Genomic DNA, 21,063 nt, shown 5'->3' on the forward strand with positions numbered 1-21,063 from the left:
ACCTTAACGCGCGAGATATTATAACGAGTGTACAGACCTCCGATTAGCCAGTCTGCATCAGTCTGCATTAGTCTGCAGTCCAGTTTCACTCTGCGCCTAATAAGATTATCATATTCCTGTACATAGCCACGAAGAGAAATGTGTAGACACTTTGCCAAGTATCAGAGATATGTAAGAATAAGATTAAACGTACCAAGACCAAAGGAACTTCAGATTGTCAATTGTAAATAGCATCCAGAACCAAGTTAAGTTATTTCTATGCTTTTTATTATTTTAATAAATGTGTATGAAAATTAATCAAGTTCTGTTTAAAGTTGGTCACCGTCAATCTGCTACTCTAAGCGTGCAAGTGGCATTTCTATCGTCTGACCTAACGGCAGAAGATAGACACGCCACGATAAGACCACGAGACATATTGCTGACACTCGCCAACTTCGTTAGAGCGACAAGTCAAATAATCTGATGGTGTGTGTACCGAAGGTCTTACAGTACGCACACCACACAGCCAAATTCATTTTCTTAGTAAACTGAAGCGTAGCCTGCCAGCGAAGGACTGATTGTTGGAATGACTGCACTCGCAAATCAAATCACACACTAACAGTGTCTGCTGCGTTGTGTACATTAAATTTCATGTTTTATTTTTTCGTAGTTGCAGGAGCGGGGGGGGGGGGACGTGAGAATTATGATCAGCCCCCCCGCCCCGACCCTCCCCCTTTCCATACAGAAATAAGGCACTACAAAAATTTATATTTTACATCATCAGCTTTCAGAGTTCACAGCTAAGGTTCAAAGAGTAAAGTATCGTGAAAACTAAGTGTCTCAAACAGGGCAAAGTATCCTAGAAATGTGAAGTTATTTGTCACACAGCAATCCATTCAAAAACCATGTAAGATGTTTTCACATTATCTTGCTCATTATATGCAAACTGCGAACTGTTAGCCAAAAATAAAATTAATCAATTAATTAATTAATTAATTAAAATAAAAAGTTAAATTTTTGTGGAAAATTTAGTATAGTTAAATTTAGCGCTGTGATACGTTTTCGCTGGAGGCAATGGTTTTCGAGTTAATCACGAAGAACGCATTTCAAGGTCGCTTATGTATATTTTTCTTCAATAAATTGAGAACTACAGCCTCTAGAGAAACTAGATTAATTTTTTTGCGGGGGGGGGGGGGGGGGGGGGGCTAATAATAGGGTCATTGTGAATCACAGATCGTGAAAATTGGTGTGCGGTATTTGAAGGCGTTGCGGGTTGCATAAAACCCATTGGCGGAGGCAGCTGCGCCACCCTGTATTTTTCAGCTGCTTGTCTGATAGAATACTCACGTCGAATACCATGTGGCCATAAGCATAGGTCGATCTACTCACTGTCAACAGCAAGTTTGACACTGCTAAATGAGTTCACTGTCTGGATGTCGACTTCGAGCAGATGGAAAGGGAAAGACCCTCCAATAAGGAAAGAAATAAAAATGGAAATAGTCGCTTCCTGACCTCAGGTAGAAACGACTGAAAGAAACTGCATTTCCCTGATTTACACTCTCTTGTAGCCAGACTTACCAAACCACTGTTTAAACCATAGTTTTGAAATATGCACAATGTCATCTGGCGGCAAAACCGTGAAGACTGGTTCAAATGGCTCTGAGCGCAATGGGACTTAACTTCTAAGGTACTTAGAACTACTTAAACGTAACTAACCTAAGGACATCACACACATCTATGCCCGAGGCAGGATTCGAACCTGCGACCGTAGCTGTCACGCTGTTCCAGACTGAATCGCCTAGAACCGCTCGGTCACCCCGGCCGGCCCGTGGAGACTATTTATAACCATAGTCATTAGTGAAATACTGATAACTGTTAGTACAAACTTCTGTTTTTATATTGTGTAAATTACAATGTTATCAGAGTTGTGAGACATTATTGCTATTGTAATTCTTAAATTAATTGTATGGCACACGAACCCCACAAATTGACGAAATATACTTTTAAAAGGCTGTATTTTTTGAATAGCATTTACTTGAATGTAATGCTAAGGCAACGTAATACTCACTGATGTAATCGAATTATCATTATTACATTAAAATACACTGCTCTGAATATCCGATTTAAAGCGCGGGAGATGCTGCCAGAGGTCTCCCAGCCCCGTCATATGGCCATCTTGAGTATTAGCGGCAAAAGGGGCTGACCGCGCAACACGAGGCAGCTGATGGAAGGGGGAAAAGACAGCGTGTGTCAGTCAGCGAGCAGTTACAGTGAACTGTGGAAGTTTCCTTCATTACAACATGACGCTGAGACATCATTTGGATGACTTCACACTTGGAAGAATGATCGGGAAACTCTAAGAAAGACGAAGTGTGACGAACGTAGCCAAGCAGTTTGATATTGGTCGTAGCGTTGTCCCACGTGGATGAGGAGCGTTCCGAACGATGAATATCTTTTACACAAAATAGACGTTTCAAACATAATGAAAAGAAGATAGACCTTGTAGTGAGATTTACATTAAATTAAGACTTTTTAACAAACGAATGTGATATGGGAATGTATTGTCAATGGCGAATATAAAACACCAAGGCTGTATATTGAAAGGACAACGATGAAAATTGGTGATGGATCGGGACTCGAAACCGGCCTTCCCACTTTCCGCCATCGATCGCATTAACCGCTGTGGCTAGCCGTGCACGCATACCAATACTTCCACATGTCGTCGTTCATGTGTCACAACTTTACGTACGTATATTTCTGTCCAGGAAGGACAAATTTATTGACAGTCGGTGGCCTGGCACTGGGTAATAAATTGGGAATAGCAGTACCTGTGTTGTTAAAAGCAGCACCTGTGTCGTTAAAAGGTACGATGCAATGTTCCTTCGAACACGCATGCGTGTCCGAAGGAAAACTGCATAATACTTCTTAATTACAAAAATGGCTCTGAGCACTATGGGACTCAACATCTGTGGTCATCAGTCCCCTAGAACTTAGAACTAGTTAAACCTAACTAACCTAAGGACATCACATACATCCATGCCCGAGGCAGGATTCGAACCTGCGACCGTAGCAGTCTCGCGGTTCCGGATCTTAATAACAATGGCACTGGTGCTTTATAATGGGCTAATGGTTCAAATGGCTCTGAGCACTATGGAATTTAACATCTGAGGTCATCAGTCCCCTAGAACTTAGAACTACTTAAAGCTAACTAACCTAAGGACATCACACTTATCCATGCCCGAGGCAGGATTCGAACCTGCGGCCGTAGCGGTCGTGCGTTTCCAGACTGTAGCGCCTAGCACCGATCGGCTACAACGGCCGGCTTAGTGAGAGAAAACTAGGAAACTTTTTTGAACTGAGTATTACAACGATTTTAACATATACTGATGAGAGCTTACCAGGAGTTCTTAAGGCCAGAAATATACAATTCGTTTCATTAATCGTGCCCCTATTGTGAAGTGGACCTTTCCTAGTAATAGGTATCAAGTAGATGATCATGATTTAGGTGTATATTGATATTCCGGACTGCTTCCCCCCAGTCGTCTTCGTATCAGTGTCCCTATTCGATGTGGGATGATGTGTAGAGTACAGAATGAATACTGTAATGTAGCAGCACAGTATGGTAGTTCTACTTGTCGACTGCTTTGTGTTGGTTTAGGACAACTGGTTGTGCTGATTTTCCAGCATACACCTATGATAACGTATACTGTAACTTCAACACACCATGTATGTTCTGATTATGTGCTACTTTACTTATGACATGCTGGTGTTGCTTACCACTTGTTATTACAATTTGACCCATCACTATGTGACTTCCAGTGTTGTAAAAAGCACGTACATCTAATAATGTTACAGGACACGGTGATGACAGAGTAGATCTATCGAAACCGGTACAGTAATAAAAAAATTACTAGCGGCCTTGGCAAACTTGATTCTTCAAGAATAATATTGTAGAAAGACTAGACACCGCGAGCATGCTAAGGCCCCAGGCAAACGTAACACTTATTAAAGTGATAGTGTTCCATTTAACATTAAGGATAACTACTGAAACAAAGGATCTATTTGTATTTGTTTGTATGGATAAAAAAGTGTAAATGGTACTGAGACGTACTATAAGCAACCTGACAATTATGCCGGCAGGTCTGCTGAGACTGCAGCAGATCTTCCAGAGCCTGCGTCCTGGCCGCGGGTCATTCCACGTGGAGGCTGTGAAACGAGTCCAGAACACGTCGGATGCCATCGACTACCTGCACAGTTTGGAAGAGGTCAGCAGGTAAGTGAGTTTTTGCTCTCGTTATATCCGACACATATTTTCATGTTAGTGGATTCCTCCCGTGTTTCATATTTTGTGGGCTCCGTTTTAGTTAAAAGCAATTTCATAATGGTAAAGGAAGACACTGGAGGTTGTGACAATAATGGAAAAGTCCCACACGTTTTTAAATAGTGACGAGTCTGTGGACAATGTGCTTACATTCCAGAGAACATACCGTATAAAGTGTTGTCTTGTTGTTATATGAATGTAGGACAGGTAATAGCTTGTCGTCAACAACAGTTCAGAAGAAGGAATTGATGCCTGGAGTGTTCGTTATCTGTCAATCGAGATAGGATTAACATATGACTTGAGACCTAGCAGTACCTCAACTGTAGAGAAAGGGGAGAAGTATGATAACAGGGCCCATTTTATTTAAATATGTGACCATTCGTCTTTTGTGATCTACGAGATCGACAGCAGGGCTTCAAGGTCTGCGAGCCTGGAGACAGTATCGTGACAGAATCGAATACCGGTCAGACACTCGTTTTTCCGGTTGCTCTTACGCTAGCCTCCGTCTGTGAGCGATGTGAAGAGTTGCCAGAAATGAAACGTGGTTCAGATTCCAAGTTGGCCTCCTTTCACCAGTTGAATTACTGGAATAGGTTAATGGCGCACTGGTCGCTAAAGACGCGTCCAATTGGAAGAACCTTATAATAGGTGGCCGAACATCCCTCTTAACGGACTCTGAGTCACGTACGCCTTACGAATTAATGAAATCCACATATAACTGAAATTTGGAAGTCATATTTGAATTCTGGTCACCCAGATTACGAGTGTAGTGTCCACAGTGCCACAAACTATTTCTTAAAATCAGCCATTCACTATGAGGTTCCAAATATAGTCATTAACAACAACAGACAAGTATGTACTTCAGCAACGCTATACGCTATAGATTATGGCAGCAAAGAGAAGCGAAACACCACTGCGCTGACCGCTTTATTTGAGTAGTTTAGGTACAGTAGTTATGCTATTGCTGTCCTATACAGTGACAGCAAGCTCCGAGTTTTGGGCCAGACTGGCCAATCAGGACCGCTGTTTCATCCTCAACCAGTGGTGTCATATGAACGCAATACTGACGGACATGGGTCAGCACACTACTCTCCTGGCCATTGTCAGCTTTGCAAACATTAGAGACGCTACTTCTCGATCATATTTCTATTTGATTACGAACTAGTTTCAAATATTGATATTAATACCTGAGATTCAGCTTAACTGTTATAGATACAGATGTACGACCCAAAGCGACATATGAAAATTTCTGTCGGACTGGGGCTCGAACACAGACGTCTCGCTTATCACGAGTGGTCGCCTACTAATAGGCTATCCGAGCACTCTTCTCAGCTCGACCCTAAATTCTTTTTATCATACATCTATCAATTTTAATGACGGATGAGAAGAAATAGATAAATGCGTGACATACGCAAGATTGGTTTGATCCATGGAGCGTGATCGGTTAGCATAAGCGTTGTACTAGACGAAAATACACTCTTTGATACGAGAGGCGTTCAGTATGTAAATGCAACACATTTTTCCTCGGCCAGTTTCACCTGTAGAGAGTGAGGAATTTGTTGTGGAACATCGTGGAATATTCCCTCTTGAGGCCCTCTAATTCAGAAAGTTCCGATAGGTAGCGGAGCTATACGTTCCCTTCAAAAGGGCATCTGTAACGGAGAAGCTGTCACTGAATTTCTTCTGGCGGGAAACCAGAGAATCGCAGATATTCGTAGGCTCTCAGCTGTGACTTCTGCAATGTTGTAATGTGCGAACACTCTCATCCGAGACGATCGGCGGATCACAGACACCTCGCTGCACAACTGGACGTCTCTGTTGATACCGCTGACACACTACTCCACCATTTGGGTTACACGAAGGAATGTGCCCGCTGCGTTCCTCCCCGGCTAACAGGAGAACTTAAAGAGCAACGAAGGACCATCTGTGTGGAATTGCTTGCACGTTACGAGGGGCTTATTGATGCAACAACGCGTTGGCTTCGACATCGACCGGTAGAGTGCTACCATTCCGGCATGCAGGATCCCGCATTAAGGTGGCGTAAGGCCGTCGAGTTGAAAGGAGATTACGTTGAAAAGTAGGATTTTTTAGCCAAAAGAGTGGGGACACGTAGGGCGTACTGGAAACCTGAATAAAACCAATCTGCTTTCAGAAAAAAAAAAATATATTGCATTACATTTCGAACGCTCCTCGTACAATGGTGGTTTCTTAACTTTGCTCCGGAAGGAAGTCGAGTGAATGTTGTAACACACGATACATTAGTTCACTTTATTACAACATCGATGGGAATTACTTAACCTCGTATAATCCATTCCTGCAGGTAAGTCATGAATAGTTACAGCTGTCTCTGAACATTAACGTATAACTCTATGCAGACAATATACAGCACAAGTCTGTCACTAAGAGTAAATTTAACTATAACTATAAACTGATGACACAGCGGGCCTGCTAGCAGACGATGCTGTCGTCTTTGTCGATGATCACGGATTGGGCAGAGCGGTAATGCGTTCGGCCGAAATCGGCGATTGCGGCGGCGTAGTGAAACGTTTCTGGGCGTGGCAACGCCGATATCGCTCATTCCTCGATGCTGCTTGCTGAGACTATCTTCTCTTGTGGTTTCGTTGCTAGGTACTAACCTTGAATTGGAACCTCACTCTTCGGATGATACTACAGCAAGCGGTAAGGCGACGGCTCGCGAAAATGCGGGAATCCAGTATCGGGTCCCACTGCAGAATGAATTTTCATATGACGTTTAAGGTATTAAACTTTCATCTACTTCAATTAAGCTGAAATTCAGAAATAGGTTTCAGTACTGGAAACTGTAGTTCGTCAACAAATATAAATGTACACTACTGGCCATTAAATTGCTACGCCACCAATATGACGTGCTACAGACGTGAAATTTAACCGACAGTAAGAAAATGCTGTGATATGCAAATGATTAGCTTTTCAGGGCATTCACACTAGGTTGGCGCCGGTGGCGACACCTACAACGTGCTGACTTGAGGAGAGTTTACAACCGATTTCTCATACACAAACAACAGTTGACCGGAGTTGCCTGGTGAAACGTTGTTGTGATGCTTTGTGTAAGGAGGAGAAATGCGTACCATCACGTTTCCGACTTTGATGCAGGCCGTATTGTAGCCTATCGCGATTGCGGTTTATCGTATCGCGACATTGCTTCTCGCGTTGGTCGAGATACAATGACTGTTGGCGGAATATGGAATTGGTGGGCTCAGGAGTGTAATACGGAACGACGTGCTGGATTCCAACGGCCTCGTATCACTAGCAGTTGAGATGACAGGCACCTTATCCGCATGGCTGTAACGGATCGTGCAACCACGTCTCAATCCCTGACTCAACTGATGGGGACGTTTGTAAGACAACAACCATCTGCACGAACAGTTCGACGACGTTTGCAGCAGCATGGACTATCAGCCCGGAGACCGTGTCTGCGGTTACCCTTGACGCTGCATCACAGGCAGGAGCGCCTCCGATGGTGTACTCAACGACGAACCTCGGTGCACGAATGGCAAAACGTCATTTTTTCGGATGAATCCACGTTCTGTTTACAGTATCATGATGGTCGCATCCGTGTTTGGCGACATCGCGGTGAACGCACATTGGAAGCGTGTATTCGTCATCGCCATACTGGCGTATCACCCGGCGTGATGGTATGGGGTGCCATTGTCTACACGTCTCGGTCACCTCTTGTTCGCATTGACGGCACTTTGAACAGTGGACGTTACATTTCAGATGTGTTACGACCCGTGGCTCTACCCTTCATTCGAACCGTGCGAAACCCTACATTTCAACAGGATACTGCACGACCGCATGTTGTAGGTCCTGTACGGGCCTTTCTGGACACAGAAAATGTTCGACTGCTGCCCTGGCCTGCACATTCTCCAGATCTATCACCCATTTTAAACGTCAGGTCAATGGAGGCAGAGCATCTGGCTCGTTAAAATACGCCAGTCACTACTCTTGATGAACTGTGGTATCGTGTTGAAGCTGCATGGGCAGCTGTACCTGTACAGCCATCCAAGCTCCGTTTGACTCAATGCCCAGGCGTATCAAGGCCGTTATTACTTCCAGAGGTGGTTGTTCTGGGTACTGATTTCTCAGGATTTATGAACCCAAACTGCGTGAAAATGCAATCACATGTCAGTTTTTTTAGAATACATTTGTCCAATGAATACCCGTTTATCATCTGCATTTTTGTCTTGATGTAGCAATTTTAATGGTTAATAGTGTATACAAAACGGACACGGAACTGTGATGAAAATAACAACGATAGTGAAAAGAGAGAGAGAGAGGGGAAACAGCACAATAATCATGAGATATGCCAGTGTGCTTAACTGAAACAATAATCTATGAGAAGAAACTATAACTTTGTGACTTTTGGATGGTAAGATCGTTCCAGGGAGCAAGCTGGGATAACCTTAGTGGTAAGGAGATCGCATGCTAGAAGCGGTAAATCCAGGTTCGAGTCCCAGTTTGGCACAAATGTTCATATGTCGCTTTAGGTAGGACATCTGTACCTATTACTGTTGAAATTCAAAAATAAATTTCAACTTGTTATTCAAGTAGCTCTTTAACTGATATCATAAGGCTTTTTGGACCATGTTCCAGCCCTCTGAGCAAGGAAAAAAATCTCTGTCAGCAGTGGGAATGGATCCCAGGTCCTATAGATGGCAGCTACCTACGTTAACAACTCACCTAGATATCGGACGTAAATTCTTGTAATCCCTTGTGAAATTCTGTAGCAAGTATGAGTTAGTATGGCAATTTGCATTCTGCTAATTTTCATATCTAGAGGAAATTGAAAAGCCTGTAATGAATCTGCAGCTGAAGCTAAATTCACGATAAAAATGCAAAACACTTTTGGAGAGAACGTCGACTCCCACTGAGAAATTGAGCGTGGCCACGAGAAAAAATGGTTCAGTTGGCTCCGAGCACCATGACACTTAACTTCTGAGGTCATCGGTCCCCTAGAACTTAGAACTACTTAAACCTAACTAACCTAAGGACATCACACACATCCATGCCCGAGGCAGGACTGAACCTGCGACCGTAGCGGTCGCGCGGTTCCAGACTGTAGCGCCTAGAACCACTTGGCCACACCGGCCGGCGGCCACGAGCAGTCATTGGATAGCGGAATAGGAAGGTGAAGGCTCGTTAACAACAGGGACTCCAAATTCGAGTTCTCTTACTGGTACGAATATTTATTCTTCATTTGAGATGCATAAACAGAGTTAGGTCACTGTGTCTCGTAACATGAGTTCATACAGAAAACTACATAATGGGTGATCGTTAAGTATTCCTAGAAAAATTCCGTTCAGTAAATTGCTGCTCAAATGGACAAGAAAGTTCCTCTGGGATGGAAATTGTCAAGAAGACATAAAGAAAAATCCTGTGATTTAAATACGCAGGCTTCCGCGGCCGACGTAAATCCCATTAAAATCTTTTTGGATGTACCGCCGTATCATCTTAAAAAAATAATTAAATGCTAAAATATTCAAACAACCGAATTTGTAGTGGCCTTCTTCAGGGTATAGACTGAGGGCCTTCGATAAGGGTGAAACTTAGGTGACTTTAATATTGTAGCATTTATGTATTTCCTAATACGGCGCGGCAGTACACCCAAATTTTGAAAAGAATCTTGTGACTCATTATTAAATATGACACCTCTAGATGTCAGGGACAATCTAGCTTTATATAACGGATTCGCTTAACCTCACCTTGATACGAAAACATAGTATATGTATATAGAAGTATAGTGTCGTGTTCTTCCACGGGCTATTTTAAGTGCAGTGCAGAGGTCTGTGTGCGTGCCTGCATTCCCTCGCGGCTGCTCCTCTGAAGCCCGTATCACCCACTCTTCCGACTACAAAGAATGCAAGATCAGAGACAATGGAATACTGATTGGCATAGGCTGCAACGTCCGCTTCCACAACCGTGATTACTAACAATGGCGCCCCATGTACCGAGGGAAATCGTCCTCTGTGCGAAACCGGGGAACGCTTTCTTGGGATGCGTGGTCATTCCATTTGCCCATTCCCCCTGATCGGTGCGCAATTCGAGCTAAGTTGCGAAACTGTGCTACTATTTTCTTTTGTATTGACGCAGAAAAAGCATCTGAAACAAGACTGTTGTAATGGAGGTAAAACGGAATGCCACTGGCATCAGTAAAGGATATAGGAGCAAACCCGGTTACTGCAATTTATTTCACAAAAGTAACAAAATAAGAATCCGTACTGTAAGGAATGGAACAGAATCTGTCCACATTAATCGAAAGTTACAGAAGGATTCTCTGTGTCCCCCACTATTTTCATTGTTTACATTGACATCATTCATAAATGGTGGCCTACGTTGAATGACACATCAACAAGTGATAATTTTAATTTCATGACGCTTCTTATCGCTGATGATCAGCTTATAATAGGAGAATCTGAGGAAAAGGTTGAAGCCGCCGTACAAAAACTGAGACATATTGCTGCAAAATACGGAATGAGAATATTGAAAAATAAAACGAAAGCGATGGCATTTCAATGATTGAAACCCGCAAGAGACAAAACTTTATAGGTGAATCAAACAATGAAAGAGTAAGAGAGTTTAAATATCTTGGGTAGAATGTTAAACTTCCTCAGTCAGTTGACGTAGAGCTATGATTGGCTGGGCTCAGATATTTCTGGGAATCCATACTACGTACACTAAAACAGTGAAAAAAAGTTAATTCAACTTTAAAAACTAATAGTTATGCCTTTGCTGTTGTATGCAGCGAAAGTTGGACCATTACATCTGATGAGTTGCGATAGAGATGATGTTCGCTCGCGCTGAAGCTGGATATTCCTTACAGGACAATAAAAGAAACACCGCTATAAGACATAAATTAATTTTAGGAAGCATTAGAACTACCAGTGAAAAATATAGTGAACTGGAAGTACCATATCCAAAGTTTGTGTAGTAATAGGATAGCTAAAGCTGCAATACCATATAATCCAATAGGAAAGTAAAACGTTCGAAATACTGTAAAGACAGGGAAGTGAACGGGTCTGAGGCGGAACAGTCCAAAAGACCTAATCCTTGAAGAAGACGGTGATGATGAAGATGATGATGAGGATGTTGTTGATGATGATGATGACAATGATGATGATAATGATGATGACGACAGTAACGTTGATATAATGGGGGATGACTAGAATTCCAGGTAGAAATGAAAGAAAAAGCTTTCCGAGGCGACATTTTAATAATACGCATCGACAACACACGTTATTCAAAGTAATATATCTGTTGTAAAACTCATTGCGGGGGAAAACGGAAAGTGCTTGAGGATACATCAGCAGTAGCAAAACGCACTACAAAACATGAATATCAAATTATATTTTATAAAACTATTTCTACCTGCCAGACAAAAAGGCTCGGAGTATACAGGGTGTCCCATTTGTCTTGACCACCCTAAATAACTGATTGTCCAGATGAAAATTACAAAATGTTTCAAATTGGTTGGTTGGTTGTTGGTTGTGTTGCAGAAGGAGACCAGACAGCGAGGGCATCGGTCTCATCAGATTAGGGAAGGACGGGCCGGCCGAAGTGGCCGTGCGGTTAAAGGCGCTGCAGTCTGGAACCGCAAGACCGCTACGGTCGCCGGCCGCGGTGGTCTCGCGGTTAAGGCGCTCAGTCCGGAACCGCGCGACTGCTACGGTCGCAGGTTCGAATCCTGCCTCGGGCATGGATGTGTGTGATGTCCTTAGGTTAGTCAGGTTTAAGTAGTTCTAAGTTCTAGGGGACTGATGACCACAGATGTTAAGTCCCATAGTGCTCAGAGCCATTTGAACCCATTTTGAACCGCTACGGTCGCAGGTTCGAATCCTGCCTCGGGCATGGATGTTTGTGATGTCCTTAGGTTAGTTAGGTTTAACTAGTTCTAAGTTCTAGGGGACTAATGACCTCAGCAGTTGAGTCCCATAGTGCTCAGAGCCATTTGAACCATTTTGAGGGAAGGACGGGGAAGGAAGTCGGCCGTGCCCTTTGAAAGGGAGCATCCCGGCATTTGCATGGAGCGATTTAGGGACATCACGGAAAACCTAAATCAGGATGGCCGGACGAGGGATTGAACCGTCGTCCTCCCGAATGCGAGTTCAGTGTCTAACCACTGCGCCACCTCGCTCGGTGAAAATGTTTCAAACAAATGTTCTTTAGCCCTCAGGAGGACATCAATCAGCATGATTTCCTTCGTTGTAGCTTGATTTTTTACAAAGATATGAACAGCGGTATGACTTTTTTAAACGGCACCTTGTATTTTTTATTCGGTAATTCATTTCCTCTCCTAAAGGCCAATTCAAAAATGTATCACAGTGTACCACTCACTGAAACACAATGTTATTAATAACAGAACACAACATTGACGTTGACACTCCCAGAGCTTAGTGCAGGTTATAGAGGTAATGGAACACATCCACGTGCTGACGCTGAAAGAGGACAAATGTAAACCTAAGTAGAATGCGCACCGGTCATTCCGTTAACGATCGTCCGTTGATGAGTTGTTTGAGTAGAATGTATACCAACGAAGAGAAGGTAGAAATGCGACTCATCTATGGGGAGAGTTGCAATACTGTTTTCTTATGTACGGGTATATTTAGTACAGTAGTTTAGTCCTTTTAAATACTGTTTCGTAGACTAGACATACAATAAAGGCTGTCCTTCCTACAAACTGCATCAACATAACGTTTCTTTTATTGTTGTTGTTGTTGTTGAAGGTAGGCGAAATGCTACACAGGCAGCGGAACTGTACAGAGAGCGATATCCTGTCAAGAACCCACTTTCCCGACGGATGTTTTCTCGTCTTGTTGCGACGCTTCAGGGAACGGGAAGTTTGAATCCACGACAATGCAATCGTCGCAGCACTCGCACAGACGAAGCTGCCGAAGTTACTGTTCTCGCTTCCGTTGCTATGAATCCACATGTGAACACACGACAGCCTGAACATGAGATTGGCATTCGTAAAACCAGTGAATATCTTATTCTCACACGTTCCATCCTTACCATGTACACCTACATCAAGATTTGCATGGGAATTATTTCCCGAAACGTGTACAGTTCTGTCAGTGGGCACAGCAGCTAATCCTCCCAAGGCCGAACTTCTTCTCCAACGTTCTTTTTACCGATGAATGTTCCTTCTCAAACAATGATACAAGGAACGTGCATTATTGGTCCAGCGACAACGCACGATGGCTTAGACAGGTGGAACATCAGCGTCAGTGGAGAGTTAACGTCTGGTGTGGGATGCTTGGTACTAAAATTATCGACCCTTATTTCATCAATGGTGGTCTAAACGGCACAGCGTAAGCCAACTTCCTCAGACGAATTCTTCCTCCTATTCTGGATGAAGTGCCGCTAATGCTTATGTGGTATCAACACAATGGGTGTCCAGCACATAATGCCTTGCGTGCACGTCGTGTTCTGAACCGAGGGTTTCCTTCCAGATGGATTGGTCGAGGAGGAGCAGTTACTTGGCGTGCTTGGTCTCCTGATGTAAATCTCTGGACTTTTCTCTTTGGGGATGCTTTAAATACGTTGTCTGTCGCGATAGTCCTACAACTCCAGAGGACATGCAGGAACGTAACATGCTTGCTTGTAATTCGCGTCAGCAGGCAACACTGGAAGCAGTAAATAATTCTTTCATGCAACGAGTGTATCAGTGTGTTGGTGTCCGGGGTTATCACTCTGAGCACCTTTGAATGTTCTACTCCCAGGCAATAATACAGGAGAGTCAAAGTCAATTTTGTGTTATGTTTTTATTTGGTTTTCATTTGTTTTCTGACAACTCCAGCAAGTGGACGACTTTGTGATCACGGGCTCAAAGTCAGTGTTGTATTATGTAATTAATAATGTTGTGTTTCGGTGAATGATACACTGTGATACATTTTTGAATAGGTCTTTAGGAGAGGAAATGAATTACTGAATAAAAAACACAGGGTGCCGTTTTAAAAAAGTTATACCGCTGTTCATATCTTTGCGAAAAACAAAGCTACAACGAAGGCAATCATGCTGATTGATGTCGCCCTGACGGATAAAGAACATTTTGTAATTTGCTGCTGGAAAAACAGTTATTTAGGGTGGTCAAGATAAATGGGACACACTATATAAAATAAACAATGTAAATCTGAATGTAAATGTAAACGTAAATTAAGATGCACTTTCAAAAAAGATGGAGACCTCCCATTGACAAGGAATAGGTCCAACCCAAAATGTTGAAACCTATACCGAAACTTTTCACGCAAGTACAATACACCGAAAAAATGCAGGGTCAAATTTTAGTTGCTCAGGTTCATTGCAAGTATTTTCGAAAATAGTTACAGTCACTCATTTTTGCCACACGAAGAACCTTTTCTAGCAGCGGTCTGAACAGTTTTCTTGCCTAGAGATCTAATCGGTGAATAAGCAGACGTAGTCGTCACAATTGGACATTGCACGAAGTCCATATTGCTCACACGTGAATTTTAATCACGTGAACCATACAAAAAATGTCTCATTTTATTACTGTTTTGATAACTTGCAGTTCATATGCATAGTTAAACTGTTTCTGATGTAATTGTCACACAAGTGACAAGGGGAGGAAAGAAGATCAAAGCAATGTATTTTGTTATGTTACAGACGACATCTATCAATCGGAACATTTCTTTGTTGATATTAAATATTTGCCAACATGTCCTCTAGTATAGTTCTTACCATAATTTATCAATAGTGTATATTTTGCTAACATTGAAACAGTTGTCACAAAAATGAGAACTCTCTCTTGGATGACGAAACCAGTATTTTCGTTACACCAGGCACACTTGAAAGAAAAACTAATGCGTTCGGACACTTCACAGTAATTACTAGTTTTATTTAGAGAGAACTGGAAACGAGTAAGAAATGGTCGTGGCCGTTGTTGTGCATATTGTGCTTCTTACCAGGCATACGTGATCAAATTCATAAAATGTGGTGAAGCAAACTGACAGTGCAGAAATGACTGAAGTTTAAGAATACTGTTCTGCTGATAGACTTGAAATGACAAAGAGCAATTGGAAATTATTTTGTCTGACAATTATCTGCAAAATGGTTTAGAATGTTGAAATACTTTATCAGGAGGGTGAATCACAATATTAGTTCTGCTAAAGACAGAGATGTCATTATGTCCAGGCCAATAGTTCATTAAAAGCAATGAATTATTTTCTGCAAATGGTGAAAAGACGTAACAAAGGTACCATTGAAAACTATTCTCTCTATTTTTTACAGATTTTTCTACGTCGGTTACAAGACTTTAACAAGTAAATAGTCCGTTTTATTAAATTTTAGTGCTAACTTGTCTTTATGTTCCTTAAGTCAGAGATAAAGTTGTGGAAACACCAATTCACTGATTCCTATCACTGGAATTTTGTATGCGGATGTGTCATAACATTCATCGTCTGCACAAGTGACTGTCTTCTTTTTCGCCGAAATGATAAAGTTCAGTTTGCGTGAAACCTGACTGATGATCTTTCGGGGGTAACAAGAAGCTCCGTCTTCAACTCTCGAATTTCTCTGTTTTATTACTTATTAATGACATCTGCACTACATGTTTACTTGAGGTAAACTTTGTAATTTTGCGATTTCGATTTCCATATAATCTCCTGAATCTGTTTAACCAGGTTAAAGGAGACTTGAAATCAGTAATATTCTTCTCACTTATAATTCAGAGTGCCCAGTCTCGTAGATCTCCCTCAGTAATAGCCTATTGACTCTCGAGAGCAGTTGTAAATCTTTTGAACTGTTTTTTATCTCACTTCTGCGAGTTTTATTTTGGTGCATATTTTATACTTTGTGTAAATCTTTCTTCCATTTATTCAATTCGTGTTCAGATTTAACTAAAATACAATTCTTCCGTTTATACGTGTTCAGATTTAACTAAAATGCAATTCGTGTTTAGATTTAACGAAAATAAACTGGCTTTGCACACTGCATACGTTTAAGCGTTTTCTTCCTCATTAAGCCAAAAAGTTTACAGCTTTTCCTTTGTCAGCGAAAGCTCTTAGTGTACAAGCTTTCTTTGAGCTTGGAAGGTACTCTATTTTCCTTCTTGACTCAAATTAGGACAAAAATCATCGTTTGAACCAAAATTCACGCAATCGTCTGAGTTATTTTCTGTTTCTTCTAGTGTTACTACAATTTCTAACGAAATGCCGACATCATTGGTATGAATGTCCAAAAAATTAATCAATAAATACCATGTAAGTTGGTCTTCAGGAGAAGTAGGTGGTGTCGATTTCATATTGCATCCTTCATATTTTATCTTTGCGATGTTGAAGACATTAACTGGATTACACATTACTATGAAACTTCTGAACCTGCACAAAGACAGATCCTATTAGCAAGCACATGCCAATAAGTCACAAAGAAAATTAATTCGGTCTTATCTCCATTATTAACAATTACGCAAAGGCAACTGGTAATTATTATAGATATTAAATGAGTTGCAGATTCGAGGAAATAGTAACTGTAAACAGTTGTGTCAGAGAAACTATTAAAGGAATCTGAAATTCACTTTAAAAGTTACGATCGCGTTGGGCCGTGTTATCTGTTTACCGATATGTCGGCAATCGAGGATATTTCCGCTATGATGCGCATGCACTGTATGCTACAGCTATGTCAGGAGTGTACATTTCTCCTGCCGCCTGACGAACTAGGAATGTACCGAATTTCAGTAGTTTTTTAATACTTGCAGTGTGTCTTAGCAGCTAAAATTCTGGCATTGTGTTTCTTTCGTTGTATTCTTCCTGTATAAAAAGATTGAGGGTAGGTTTCGACATGTCGAACTGGACAGTTCCCTTGTGAATTTGCATTGGGCCACAGCCATCACGAGGTCCTACATCTACATCTTCATCCTTATGGTTATTCTGCAAATCACACTTAAGTGCCTGGAAGAGGTTCATCGAACCACCCACACACTCACTCTCTATTATCCCACTCTCGAACAGCGGACGGAAAAAAGAAGGCCTCTATCCGTCCATACAAGCTCTGATTTTCTTATTTTATTATAGTGATCGTTTCTTCCTACATAGGCCGGCGTCAACAAAATATTTTCGCATTCAGGGGAGAAAGTTGGTGATTGAAATTTCGTGAGAAGATCCCGCCGCAACGAAAAAGGCTTTTGTTTTAATGGTTTCCACACCAAGCCCTGTATCATGCCCGTGACACTCTCTCTCTCTCCCATTTGTTGATAATACAAAATGCGCAGTCCTTCTTTCAACTTTCTCAGTGTAGTCCGATAATCGTATCTGGTAAGAATCCCCAACCGCTCGGCAGTAATCCAAAAGAGAACGTACGAGAGTAATGCAGGTAGGCTCTTTAGTAGAGCTGTTGCATCTTCTGAGTGCCCTGCCAATAACACACAGTCTTTGGTTCGTTTTCCACAACAACATTTACTGTGTCTTCTTTCCAATTTAAATTGTTCATAATTGTAATTTCTAGGTATTTAGTTGATTTTACGGCCTTTAGATTTCATTTATTTGTCGTGCAACCGAAGTTTAACGGATTTCTTTCAGCACTTTTAATGATTTAAGGTGAACTGCCAATTTTGGCACCATACAGATATCTTATCTAAATTGATTCGCAATTGCTTTTTATCTTATGATCACATCACCAAACGATAAATGACACCATCATATGCAAACAGCCTAAGATGACTGCTCAGATTATCATCTAAATTGTTTATAAAAATAAGGAACAGTAGAGGGCCTAGAGCACAGCCTTGGGGAAAGCGAGAAATCACATCTGTTTTACTCGATAACTTCCCATCAGTCCCACCTCTTTGACAGCAAATCACGAATCCAGGCGCGTAACTGAGGCTAGAGTCCATATGCACGAAATTTGATTACAATTCGTTTGTGAGGTACGGTGTCAAAAGCCATTTGGAAATCTAGAAATACGGGATCAATATCAAATCCTTTGTCGAAAGCACTCATCACTTTGTGTGAGTAAAGAGCTAGTTCTATTTCACAAGAACGTTGTTTTCTAAATCCGTGTTGACTATGTGTCAATAGGCCGTTTTCATCGGGGTAATTGATAATGTTCGAACGTTCTATATGTTCCAAAATCCTGCTACATAACGACGTTAATGATATAGGTCCGTAATTGAGTGGATTACTCCTACTACCTTTCTTGAATATTGGTGTGACCTGCGCCTTTGAGTCCGGATCTTTGGCTGTGACATTGGTTGTATGTGATTAAGTATGGAGCTGTTGCACCAGTATACCCTGAAACGAACGTAACTGATATACAATGGGGACTGGAAGTCTTGCTTTTATGAAGTTCTTTAAGCTGTTTCACTACTCCGAGGACATTCACTTCTAAGGTACTCGTGTTGGCAGCTGTTCGTGATTTGAAATCTGGAATACATACTTCATCTTCTTTGGTGAAGGGATTTCGTGAGGCTGAAGATATCACATCAGACGCGAAGCGACAAATATGGGCTTAGCTGCTCTAGACTGCATTCATCTGTTAGTAAAGCTAGTGCACATGGCAGATAGTGATTGCCACTTGGCAATGACCACGGAGACCTGTGCAGAGAGCTCGCAAGGTCACAACTCCATGTGACTGGATGTGTGAGAACATTTACTAAATGTCTAGGATATACAAATATCAAATTACCTAGCCGCCATGGTTTCGCACTGTCCATGACAGAGGTTGCTTTCGGAATGAAGTTCGAGAGGGCAGTGTACCTGAATAATAATAATAATAATAATAATAATAATAATGTCTAATAATAATAATAATAATAATGTCAAATAATAATAATAATGAACGTATTATTAAAATTGAGATTCAGAATAATCTGGGAAACTTAAAAGACTGACAGAGATGATACACATCTGTGGACTAAACGAAGAAGAGAGTAAACTCCAATAATGGGTCCACAGGATTTCGGCTTAAGGACGGAGAACTACGGAAAAGTAATAATAGACACAATTCAAGAAGACATTGACGCACTGAGACCATGGACCACATAATATCTGGCTGCCACCTCCTGCAGAAAAAGGAATTTCTCAAGAGGCACATTATGACGTGCGCATATCTTCAAGGGCGAAGATGTGGAACTCTACGAATACTAGACTCCCTCTCCAATAAATGGTACACCCAAGCACCCAAAACAGTAACAACATTAAAATTATCCTGCACAGTCAACAAGTACATCAGAAATGATTCGTAGCAACTAACAAGCTTGACCTTATTGTACGTTAGCCAGATAAAAGATCATGCGTCTTAATCGCTTTTTTTGCCCCGTGTGATGGGAGTGTTAATAAAGAGGCGCATCAGAAAAAACTGATGTATCAGCAGCTCCACACAATCTGGAATGTGTAGTTTTGTTTTGCACTTAAGTGCTGCGTTTACGTGAACTCCTCTGTCGCTAGACATATTGCTAATCAACTTTTATTCGTAGCTGGTTACTCTGCAGTTGATCAGTCTGTGACTAGCAGAAATCATCAAGCTGTGTGCCAGTCATTACTTTAAGGCTCCCTTGTTGAATGACATCGCATCTAGAAATGTCTGAGGCTTAAGGATATCCCGCTGGGTATGAAGAAATAATAATTCTCATCTACCACACAGGAAAAAAGTACTGAAATGACAGTATATTGATGTTGAGCAGGAACGCTGCTATTAGGTGCTCTGACCTATTTACATCCACAAAGGTACCCAAGAAAGTTTTCTTACGATTACTGTAGAATCTTAAATTTCGGGCCATGAAATTCATCTTTTGCATTTGTAAATTCGTCGTATTGTCGATTTCTCACGTCTGTCACCGTTTCTCGTAAAAATATTGCAATTGTGAATTTGTCGATTTGTCGTATTGTTCCGGAAGGTCGATTTCTCATGTCTGTCACCGTTGCACGTAAAAAGTGGTTATAATTATCCTGGTAATTTTGTGAATGTGTGACTTTTTTTTCCTGAAGCAATATACAAAAATATTCCTCTTTCATTCCATCAATTTCCTCTCTGTACAGAAGTGTATATTGCACACAGTTATGCCGTACGGTTAAATCCGAAAGAATCAACAAATAGCTTCACCGGTGGTGTGATAAATGATGTGGGATGATAAATCGCGGCAGCAGCTTGTGCATCAGTGTCGTTCTCACAAATCTGATCTACTGTCACTCGCATTGATCAGTAAGTCATCGTTTGTCGTAATTACTGTCCTCAGACTTCAACTTCCTGAAAATTCTCAACCCTCAACGTGTTTCTTGGGATATCAAAATTCTAGAGTATTTCTGATTGTCTCGCAGGTCCATCATTATAAATAAAGTATTTTTATAAAAATATCCACTTTATAGTTGCGTACCTATTCGTTACCGAAGACAGCACTCACTTTGACACTGCCGAAATCAAGTGTGCTAGGCAGCTGCTCTCCCATACGTCGTCAACGGATTGTAGCAGTTGTTTCTTCCGTGGTGTACTAGCCCATTCACATTCTTCTTGCACTCACTTTGACACTACCGAAATCAAGTGTGCTAGGCAGCTGCTCTCCCATACGTCGTCAACGGATTGTAGCAGTTGTTTCTTCCGTGGTGTACTAGCCCATTCACATTCTTCTTAAATAGCTAGTCCTCAGACAGGAGTGTAAATGCTCCAGTACTGCAGACGTTGATTGGGTCCAGTAACGTTTCCAAGAATGTGTAGTTGCTTAAAAGCTTGATCGACAAAATTCCGTTCAAGAATCTACAACAATAAAAGTAGGAGGAGATCAG

The 21,063-nt window shown here is 41.6% G+C and overlaps 1 protein-coding gene across 1 annotated transcript in view; it reads left to right on the plus strand.

Annotated features, from left to right (window-relative positions):
• The window catches only part of LOC124795343 (glutamate receptor 1-like), a 680,176-nt gene that overhangs the window by 281,984 nt on the left and 377,129 nt on the right, over window positions 1–21,063 (plus strand). Inside the window, exon 4 of the mRNA XM_047259331.1 lies at window positions 4,120–4,252. Coding sequence (XP_047115287.1) covers window positions 4,120–4,252 — 133 coding nt within the window. The remainder of the gene's footprint in view (window positions 1–4,119; window positions 4,253–21,063) is intronic.

The sequence above is a fragment of the Schistocerca piceifrons genome, chromosome 4 (assembly GCF_021461385.2).
Source record: "Schistocerca piceifrons isolate TAMUIC-IGC-003096 chromosome 4, iqSchPice1.1, whole genome shotgun sequence".
NCBI classification, from domain to species: domain Eukaryota; kingdom Metazoa; phylum Arthropoda; class Insecta; order Orthoptera; family Acrididae; genus Schistocerca; species Schistocerca piceifrons.